The 10,954-nt window shown below is 37.2% G+C and overlaps 1 protein-coding gene across 4 annotated transcripts; it reads left to right on the top strand.

Moving 5' to 3' along the window:
- The first annotated feature begins 3,412 nt into the window (after positions 1-3,412).
- LOC144703876 (uncharacterized) lies at positions 3,413-10,703 on the top strand. 4 transcript variants are annotated; one of them, XM_078576157.1, is made up of 13 exons: positions 3,413-3,592; positions 3,711-3,772; positions 3,863-3,937; positions 7,721-7,799; positions 7,983-8,053; positions 8,143-8,244; positions 8,457-8,546; positions 8,757-8,831; positions 8,908-8,940; positions 9,336-9,413; positions 10,061-10,120; positions 10,200-10,281; positions 10,515-10,703. In XM_078576157.1, the coding sequence occupies exons 1-12, from the start codon at positions 3,538-3,540 to the stop codon at positions 10,263-10,265; spliced, it is 846 nt and encodes a 281-aa protein (XP_078432283.1). In that variant the 5' UTR covers positions 3,413-3,537; the 3' UTR covers positions 10,266-10,281; positions 10,515-10,703. The 4 variants fall into 4 exon arrangements, with proteins under 4 accessions (XP_078432283.1, XP_078432284.1, XP_078432282.1 ...); XM_078576158.1 differs by lacking the exon at positions 10,515-10,703 and adding an exon at positions 10,391-10,457; XM_078576156.1 differs by lacking the exon at positions 10,515-10,703 and having other exon boundaries at positions 10,200-10,376.
- Positions 10,704-10,954: the final 251 nt, after the last annotated feature.

Raw genomic sequence — 10,954 nt, 5'->3', positions numbered from 1 at the left:
AAATGTAGTTTGAATAAAACTTATTATCATTTAGGTATAATATCATTTAAAGATTTATATGTATTAATTCAATGAAATATTTTATTAAAGAGGGCCCATTATCTCTCCTTAGTGTTTCGACACAGATGGTACATGATCAACCATCGTCTAAGCATGAGTATAAATAAGAGTATAAATAAAACTAGGTACATGATTATCATCATATAAGCATGAGTAGACAATCTTATTATATCTATAGATAATTTTTGTCCTAAAATAACCATACAATAAGAATGTTTAAAACACATGTTTAAATACTTTTTTTTCTATTGTATGATCTTATCATAATTCATCTTCATCTTACATATATGTGCGCTTCATTATAAACATTGCAAGTTATAATATTGAATTTTGCACATGATTTTGGTTAAGCAACTACTCCACCAAAGTTGGTTGGTGACTTGGGGACATTTAAGTTCCTAGGTTGATGAGATCAAAAAGGCGAAGATGATGATTTTTTTATTAGTATAAAGATTTGATAAATTATAATTGGCTTTAGAAATCTTAATAGTAAGCTTGGTCTTGTGATAATCTCAATTATATGGTTAAAATTTTTTGTTGGTGATTGAGATTATTCAATAAAAATATATTTAACCGTACTTAAAAATATGTAGTTAGTGATGAGTATGGATCGTCCCCACAGGGAACGATGCTTAAGGATTTACTTTCTTATATCAGTGATGGTCGACGAGAGAATACAAGATTCATGTGCGTGAACTATTGATGTCGATAAAAAGTTCATAATTGATAAGTTACTTTAACTTAAATAAAAGAGTAAGCATACGTGACGGACATGACGATGGACGATGGTATGAACGAAGATAGTGATTGGATGTGGAGTGGTATGATGATGAGGATGGAGAGACAAGAAACGAGAGTAAAATGAGAGTGCAAGTTCGATGATAAACCATAATTATATTAACTATAGTGACCGAAAAGAGACAACGTAAGGCGAAGACACTTACCTTGGATCCTTACGTTCCGCTAGGACCACGGCGATTATGAATGCCGATAAGCTCCCCGTCTTCTCAAATGCTTCTTCCCACACACTCAGGACACCAAGAAAACTCTTGATGGATCTCAAAACTCACTATCTTTCAATCAGCCCAAAAAAGTAGGAAGCAATTTCAAGATGAATTTTACAATGATCCAAGCTTCTATTTACAGATCAGAGGGTGTGGATAGAAAGAGGAGGGGGAGACAAAGCAACACTGAAAATTTTAGCTAAATTGTATTAGTAGATCAAAAGTTATGGCCTTTTGAAGTTGAAGAAATCCTAGACATTGATATTTTCTCTCTCCTCATCATCACCAACATTTTTCGTTTCCATTAAAGATTCCAATCGCTTCAGATTCTGTGTCACAGTGTATTCCGCGTGCGTATGTCATTTTCCACGCCACGTGTACCTAGGAAAATGAAAAGACAAAAGAAGAAAAAGACAAAATGAGAAATAAATAAAGAAAATAAAGAGAGGCTTCGCGGCTAATGTGGCATCGCGTCAACGCGTGCCATGTCAGCACGCTAACGATTTTTTTCTTCTCTTTTTTTTATCGGTTGGTGGACGCGCGTGCGCCATGTCGCCGTTGTCATAATCAGAAGAGAGAGAATGGTAAAGTGTATTTTTTTCCTTTTTTGCCTCAGGCTTCGCAGCATTTATTGCGAAAAAAAAGAGTTCCTTTTTTCATTCGGCCATGTCACCCTGCGCAGAAACACGTAAGAAAAAATGGCACCGTTACTTTTGACTGCAATCATCACTTTGCGAATTGCGAAGCGATGATTATGTGCTGAAATGATCAGCTGACGCCAATCATTAACTCCGTTAATGATTGGTTGTCGTCAATCATTAAAATGACTTCTTATTTGTCACCGAACGGTGACGCATGGCACGCAAAATAAAAGGGCTTTAAAATAAATAAAATATTTAAAAATCTATAGTGATTATAATTAAAGCCAAAAATATACATATAAATATATATTTTGACTTAGAAAATTCATATCTTTCCAAATTTAATGTCAAAAAATTCCAGAAAAATCATATTCTGTCTCAAAAATTATATTCTTTTAGAATCTATGGTTAGAAAAATCCAAAAAATGTAGAAATTCAGAAAATCATTCTTAAAACTGATTTAATCATTTCAAGCTTGATAACATGCAAATACGAGTGATTTAATGCAGATAAACATGTAAATATGATCATATAAGGTACCAAAAATACATAACTCTCTATTTCAGCCATTAGTGCATCATAGGTTCTTATTATTAACAAACTAAAGGATAATATTTCTCCCACTCCTAGTAGTTGGCAACCAAATTAGGATTTATAAAGATAACGTATGTTCAAATCCTTTGCAATATCTAGTGTAAAAGCATGTGACATAAATCCCTTAATATGTATTTTTTAGATGTACCTTCCCATTATATAGTAACTTGAGGAACCCAATAACATGGACGAGGATAACAAATGGATCAAAGAGTTTCTAACAGAGGGCTTGGGTTTTGGAGATGATCGAATGCCTGTTCTGCATTGAAATATTTATGATTTTTAAATGATTTTTATGTCTTTAATACGTTAAATGTATAACTCAGGTCCCTACGAGCAAATTATTTAACAAAAAATATATTAGAAGTACTTAAGTGACCATTTCCTACTTTATAAAACTAATGTTAAGGACCGGTTAGCCTAGCATGTTGACCAGGTATGCGTGCAGCTCGTCCCAAGTGTTACATATGAGAACATCACATCATATGCAAGACTCATCGTGCCTCACTTTGTGAATCAATCGTTATACATATTCTTCATTTATTCTGTTTGATTTATTCTCTATACACATTTGACTTGATTCTTCTTCATTTTTTATTTTCTTCCTGATTTCTTATATTATGATTCACTATCTTACGTTTCTCTTCTCATTATATATTCCTCACCTTGCTCACTGAAGTATTATTGCCCCATATGATTCTTATAACTATGTTCATGTCATCTAGTCCTCTCTTATAAGTCTATGACTCTTAATCAAATGTGTACCTGATACCCAGTCCTTGAGGAGACTATCTCACCCATCACTAGTTATAATATCAAACACAGAAATAAGTGAAACAATCTACCTGTTGGCATATCCCCACCTTAGAACAAAGTGGGGAAATATATTAGAACTATAGGGGTTACCACATTTGTATGCAAATCTGCCTTAATATTCCTAACTAATGGGTCAAATAATTGGTGTTAACATATAATAAGCCCTCTAAATTTGCATTTAGGAGAGCACTAGTATAAACATAATTCTGCATGGTGTTTACTTTTCACTCATTTTTCCCCATTAAATAAATGTAATATTAGTAAAATAATGAAAGTGCATATACGCTCTTACTCAATTTTGTGTTCAACGCTTTTACCATTCAAAGGGTAGAAGAAGAAGAAGGTTCTTTGCGATCGTTGTTCTTCAAGGGTAGAGATCCTTTCTGGGAATCGTGGATCTCTACCTTGTTTGTTCAAGGGCCATGGCGATGCAAACGGGAATTGGGTTTTCCAAGATCCTTGTCTTGGTCGGAGCAGGTATCCCTGGAAAATTACCTTCTTTTTATCATTTTAGTCGACCCAGAGATTTGGGTTGAAGTTTAATGTCCTCGAGATTTCTGCAGAAAATTTTAGGGTTGGTTCATAAGTTTTGCAGGCTATACCGGGTCGATCGTGCTACGAAATGGGAAGATGTCTGACATTCTCGGGGATTTACAGGTGCAGTGCCACCTTGAACGCTGGGCACGCCGTTGAATTTGGGAGAATAATTTTTCGGTGGGTCTAAGTACTTTTTTGTCTTTCTTGTAGGCACTTCTCAAGGGACTGGAGAGCTCAAAGGAGAAGTCCAACAATGATGTTGAATCTTTGCATCTTATTAACCAGGTAGTTAATTCCCGGCCTGGATGCATTTTCTGATTTTCCACCCGGAAAAGCTTGACTGATGTTTATATTTCGTTTTATTAATAGTTATTCTTATGCGATATCCAAGAGTAAACATCACTGAAGTTATAATGTTTGACGATTTAAAACCACGTTCAACAAAATCATGTTCTTTTTTCCCGCCTGGCATAACTTCTCGGGACTACCCTTTGGTCCGGAGAAATCGCGTTGCTCTTCATGATTCTACCCCACGGAAAAGCTTGTTAAGATAAAAAGGTTCTCGCGAAGAAATACGGAAAGATTTTTTTCAGAGAAGAAGAAATCAGATTAAATGGGGAAGAAAAGCAATATTTCCAACCGTGATTAAATAACAAGAAAATAGAAGTATGAGCAGTGAAAGAAAAGGGATTATTGAAGATTGGGCAAGAGGGGAGAACCCCTGCCAGCCTCGAAAATGTTTCAGACCAAACTCTTATATCATGTCATGTGACTTTAAAAAGGCAGATGGACTCTTGTACGTTACATTTAGCTGTATAAATAAAAGCAAAATACCTTCATCTTTAACCTTATCTGCAAAGAAACAGCTTCCTGACACTTTTGGCATGATAACATTAGATGCTCCACTATGGTAGAATTTCCTCCAGAACTTTTCTTGTATATGAGATCTAGTATGACTCCATAAGCATTGTTCTAATACTTTCTGATTTATTAATTTATTAATATGAATGGAGATTTATCAATCTCTTCTAAAAAAATGAATGGAGATGATAATCTCTGCATTATGAAAATATATTTTGTCTTTCTGAGATGATTATCATCACTTATTGTCCTCGCTTGCTTTTTTGGCGAGGACAAGAGTATCAATCTCAATTCTTTTGTTAGAACTGTATCAAGTGATCATATCTTTATTTGATTTTCAATAATTTTATCTCAAATAAAGCTCACAAGGGATCCTTTCCTTTTGAAGTTACGTAAGAATAAATTGTTCTCGGATTCATGAGTCGATTGGCGGACTAGTTTGGTGGACTAGTTTGGTCTGATTCATGAGTCGATTAGATGTTTAGTTGAAGAACGATTTGAGCAGTCTCATTTCATTTCAAAATGTATGAAAGACAGCACATTTCTTTTGAAAGGATCTAATGAGATACATGATACTCCAGTGTGGAATTCTCTGTTACCTTTGTGTCATTGGGCTCTCAGCCTATCTGAAGTTTTAGGCTTTCCAACTCCCAGAAGAGTGACAAATCATTGGAGAACATGCACCTGGATATTTCTGGCGATATCCTTCCATCAGCGTTGGGCAGTGGGACTTATCTATGCCAAAAAATTCCAAGTCCAGCATTACTGTAGATTCTGATACGAGAGCCCACCACTTATCAGGGTTGCGGACACCAGACCAGGGTTAATATACACCATCAAATATGAGGAGTTTATGAGAATGAAAGGGAAGGCAATGTAACATGGACGAAGACATTTTGATTGATCATCATAGTTCATGTCCTTTATTATCTCTTCAATGACCTCTTGATCTTCTTTTAGTGACTTCTTGTGACTACACACTATGCTTCCAATGACATACCCTGAATTGCTTCTGGATGCTGTTTGAACAGAACTTGGTTTTTTTGAGATCCTGTTACGAATCTATGCTCCATCGCCCTGTAAGCTCAGTAAGGGTACTTTAGTCGTTTTTGACCACGGGTATTTTCCTTTTAAATAGAGCAGCCCTCCCTTTAGGAGGATGCTAAAGAAGTAAAGCTAAAGTTTGTTAATGTTTCCGCAACGGCCCCCAACCCCTCTCCTAGCCTAACTGATGGAGGACCCTCCAAGGCGAAGCTTAGGCAGCACACTCCTTCCTGGAGGCCCGCGGCTCTCTTTTCCCTTTATCGTTTTTTGTCTAGCCAATAGAAATGAGCTGGTTTCTATCTGATTTTAGCCGTGTTCCAGCTTGCACAATTAATCGTAAATCATTGCTAATGATTTTGCCACATTTGGCATCTCTGTTTTAGGCCGGATTTGGCAACTTGCACAATTAATCGTAAATCATTGCTAATGATTTTGCCGCAGTTGGCATCTCTGTTTTAGACCGGACAACTCCCAGGGTAGAAAGTTGGCAGACAACAATAACCCTAGCCTGCGGCTTTCCTGCTGCCACACTGACCCACAAGCACCAACTTCTGGAGAGAGCTATGGAAGGTAATGTGGGTCATGTAAGGATCCGTGAAATATGCCACAATACGAAGTGAGTCTGTGCGTACATGCTCTGAGTTCATGTGGATGGGAGTGTTCCTCTCATCAAAGACCAATCTGTACTGAGAATAGGGACAAAATATAGGGGCCATTTGCCCAGACCAGCTATTCAACCTGACTATTCGTCATCCAAATATTTTGCTAGAGTTAGAAACGTTCTCAACATGTTGTAGTCAAGTACTTCATAGATACAATTTTGACATTTGGGTATCTAACTCTAACAATGACTCCTTCTCATAAGGGTAGTTTTAGAATATTTAATTTTCGTTTGACGTATTTTACCGTTTTGCCCCCATTAGTTATCGTTTTGCCTCTGGTAGTCTTCTGTATAAATACTGAGGACTTTATGGCCAGAGTAAGACTTCCATTTTCTTATATTTTCCTCTCTCCTCTACGTTGCTAGTGTCCATCTGGGTATTGGTCTTCCTCCCTCAACATGGGCTTCTAAATGGTGTCAGAACCTGATAAAACCCTGGTTGGGATCTTATAATGTAACGTGCACTTACCAGAAATGGGAGATGACCCTTGATTTAGGACAGTGAAGAGAGAATTAGAGAGACTGAGATTGAAGAAAAGAAGCCTTTGGTGCCTGGTGCCACCCTCCTGCAGTGCTTTTGCTCAGGCACCTGCCAGGTGCTTGACATATTGCCTCTGTGCATTACACCTTGCAATTGTCCCCAATCTTCACTCATTACACCTCAGATATTTCTCCAAATCATGATCCTGCTTCAAATGGCGGGTCAGACTCCTCGGGAGGGCTGGGGTACCCACCTTTTGTCGCAAATCCCTCCCCAGCAACAGATGTACAAGCCGAAACCTTTTCCATTGGAAGATGTATTTTCAAATTCCCTTTTGTGTTTCCCTTTAAATATGTAGCCCTCCTCGTGGAGGGCAGGACATGAGTTTACAAGTAGCTGTTTCTTCTCGGTAGTTTCTCTCTCCCTCAACAACGCCCACTCCTGCGAGCCCCATTCCTTGGCGACGTCCATTCCGCCGCTCCGCCCGCACTCGTCCCCTCGGCGACGTCCACTCCGCCAGGGTCAGACCCCTTCACAATACTATTCCGGCCGGATCCTATCTACTGTGAAGTATCTGATATGATTTGATGGCAGGTCTTTCTCTTTTCAGTGCACAATATTCAGATTGGTAGGGTATTTGATGCGTAGCAGTTATGTTAGATTTTCTTTATGAACATGATTATGTGCGTATAAAACTGAACTTTTATTATTTGTATTCACACCTGTATATGTGGAGAACTTTCAGAGAGGCTGATAAATGTGCATTAAATGCATACCTCAAAAGTTACCTAGTTTTTACTTAGTTACTGAATAAATGCTGGTTTGTATCCCCCTCATTCTCTTAATCATCAATGCTTATCGGAGTTTCTTGTTGATGGTAATAGCCTTAAGTTTTATTGCATTCTTGCTCTGCTGACCTGCGTATTAGTTTTCTTCCTTTCATGGTCATACACGCAATGATATATTTATACCATCATTTCTCTTTCTTTATTATGTTTATACCCATTTCCAAATTTTACAGCTGGACCGGTTGACAAGAGAAGTCCAGCATATGGCTTCTTCACGGCCGATTACAGTTCTTAATGGAAATTCCAACCAAGGTGCTGCTACTAAAATTTGATCTTTTTAAATATACTATTCTGACTTTGTTTCCAACGATTATTAACAGTATCTCTTTCAAATATAACGCTGTTGACAGCATAAGGTCGCATATTAACAGATTTTTGTTTCAATGCTATGCATTATTTTATTATGCAGTGGAGAGTGATATTTTTTTGTTGCAGGGAATATTTCTCCTTTTATTTTGCCCCTTGCCTCCTTGGGAGCTTTGGGATATGGATATCTATGGTGGAAAGTATGTTTCTTTTGGAAGTACCATATTCTGTGTTGGGAAATGAATATTGGGCCAATCTGACTTATTATTGTGTATCTTCGACTTTATAGGGTTATTCTTTATCTGACCTGATGTATGTCACCAAGCGAAACATGGCAAATGCTGTAACCAATATGACCAAGCATCTTGAGCAAGTATCTTCTGCTCTTGCTGTAAGTTCATTGGTTTTCCAATCTCTGCTTGTCTCTTCTCAACACTGTCTTATTAGTCTTCTTTGAGCTTTTGATTGTCATATATCTTAATTCAACTTTATCCTTAAATTTACTTTGAATCTGCTATGACTTATGCACCAAGGATAGCCCTAAGCAATTTCCCATCGTATTATTTTGAATTTTCCTTATTACCTGTTTATTGCATTAATTAGGCAGCTAAGCGGCATTTGACCCAGAGAATCGAAAACTTGGATGGAAAAGTCGACGAGCAAAATTCAAGGTTAAAGGAAATCAAGCACGAGGTTCATGTCTCTCTCGCCATTTTTGTATCTTCAAAAAATGAATCTGATTAGATCGAATATTTGTGTTTCTCTATTAGGATAAACTCAATATTAGTTAGGTTTCGTAGTCAATCGCTCTTCTGCGGTTCAGATGAGATTAGTAAAATTATTGTCGGTAATATTGTATTTATAATAGTAATTTTTTGGTTTTAAAATGTTAAATTTTGACAGGTCATTGATGCTAATGGAAAACTTGGAAGAATCGGGGATGATATCAGATCAATCGAACAATTCATCTCAAGCCTGGTGAGTTTTGACCATTTAACAACGAAGGTAACTGCAGGATCACTAGATTGATATCTTCTTAAAATTTGGGAAACAGGACGGCAAGGTGAACGCAATCGAGATGAAACAGGTGCGCACTGTTATCTTCCCTTTCAACAATTTACCTCTTGATTATCATTTTGGGTCTTTCATCCATTCAACGACAGATCCATCCTGCAGATCTTGTTCTTCCTCCAAGTATCGTCAACTTTCTTGTTTATAATCTATCCATTGCAACTGTCGTGTGATTTTTTTTAACTCTCTCCAAACATCTACCAATGGAAATGTCATGTAAATTAGTAAGAAGGGCATTTCTGTTTCCCAAAGTGGAGAATGACTTCTTCTGCTTCTTGTTTACTAATTCGTGGCTGTAATCTCAGCAAGGCACAGCATGAATTTGATATCTACCTCAATTTTCACTTAAATAAATACTTCTGTAATTTTGCTTTTCTGATTTAAATGCGGTACCTGTGGCTATGCTTACAGGACCTCGCTTGCCATGGAGTCCTGTATCTCTGCCAGTTCGTTAACGACAAAGGAGGAAAGGCACCAGAGTTTCTTCTGGTTTGTTTCTATCAATTTATAATTACACAAGTGTCCTACTTTGTTTCTTGTGCTTCTATGTGCTTTGTGCCATGAATGACTCGGCCCGTTCCATACTGCTGCAAGTCTAGTCTTTCAATTTCTGGGCCTTCTAATGACTTACTCTGAGACGGGATTTGCCATTCGTCAGTGTCGAAGTCATCAAGCCTGGTTGAAAACAACCTCATCAATATCGTCATCATCAATGTCAACTGGCCTGCTGACAATTATGATGTCGTTGACTAAAATATGGATTTTTGACGGTACTGCCGATATTGACAAAAGTTGACACCAATAACATCATTGACAAACCCTACTTACACTTAATGGGCCATTTTTCTGTAACTGCTATTTTTGCATAGCATACAGGGGTATTTTTGCCAACCGTACAGGGGTATGAGTTTTCCCCTCTTAAAATATAAAAGAGGACTGGAGGCTGCTGGGAGGAACACTGACTGCAGTGTTTGACAATTTTCACACTCCTTCGATGGAGGACCTTTTTTTAGACTGTGACTTCTGATTCTCTGCTAGTCATGCATTTTAGCAAAAATTTTGCAGTTTCTTTAAATATTTCTCCAACTTCTTGCAGAAAACTTTTTCTCATCTAAAGTTTGCAACCTCTTTTGCAGGATATGGCTAAATCTGCATCTGGAAAGCGAATTGGGTTCTCAGAACCAATGAGTTTGAAGGTAAGCTATCATTCATCACTTCCAAATTGCATATAATCCTTGTAGTAGTCGTGGTGAAAAGGGTTGTTATTTTGATCAGGGTCTTCAGCACATAGCCGGGTCTTTAGACAAACCAGCTTCCCCCGTGGTCATTGATATCTCTTAAGTCAGAATCTGTCAAGGTTTGATGCATACATTTCTATTTTATTTTTTTTGAATTAAACATTTCTAATTATTTATGAATTTGGAAATTAGTTATTGATTCTGTGAAAACCTTTTTTTCCGGGTCAGCCACCCAAGTCGTTGAGTATTTGTAATGCAAGAAAATAAAAGAGCTAGCATTTTTGCGCCGCCTTAATTTTAATGTGTCTCAGAAAGTTATCTTGACAAAAACTACATGCCATTGCATGTCAAGGACACCATGCACTTCTAGATGATGGTGGCGGAGTTGAGAAGACTTATTTCCAATATTATCATGTACCAAATGACAACAGTGATAATCGGATGATGTCATGAAACGTATTTGCACTCCACACTTTTTTAGTCGCATGTTTACATGTATATGCACTTCACAGTTATCAATGGAATTTCCCCTAAGTATAAAGGAGTAATCTTTAGGGACTTTAAAATTTTATTGTGAAGTTTATCTTTAGGAACAATATTGAGAAGTTTACTGTGGTCGCAGAATGAGGGGCCAAAATATTTGTAACTGTGAGGTTGAAAGATTTTTCTAAAGAACATGGGAATGGTGGAAGCATATTTTGTTAAATAAATGGGAGAAGTCGTACACTCTCTTGTGAATAAAAAAAATACGAAAAAATCAAGGTTGTTTTCTTATAAACGAGGGAAGTCTGT

This window comes from Wolffia australiana, chromosome 5 (genome assembly GCF_029677425.1).
Source record: "Wolffia australiana isolate 7733 chromosome 5, ASM2967742v1".
Classification (NCBI taxonomy): domain Eukaryota; kingdom Viridiplantae; phylum Streptophyta; class Magnoliopsida; order Alismatales; family Araceae; genus Wolffia; species Wolffia australiana.
This window is presented reverse-complemented; position numbering and strand designations above follow the sequence as displayed.

Coding starts and splice junctions, on each gene's coding strand:
- LOC144703876 (XM_078576157.1), top strand. CDS start 3,538: ATGGCGATGCAAACGGGAATTGGGTTTTCCAAGATCCTTGTCTTGGTC. Junction 3,773..3,862: donor ACATTCTCGGGGATTTACAG/GTGCAGTGCCAC, acceptor TCTTTCTTGTAG/GCACTTCTCAAGGGACTGGA. Junction 8,547..8,756: donor TAAAGGAAATCAAGCACGAG/GTTCATGTCTCT, acceptor AAATTTTGACAG/GTCATTGATGCTAATGGAAA.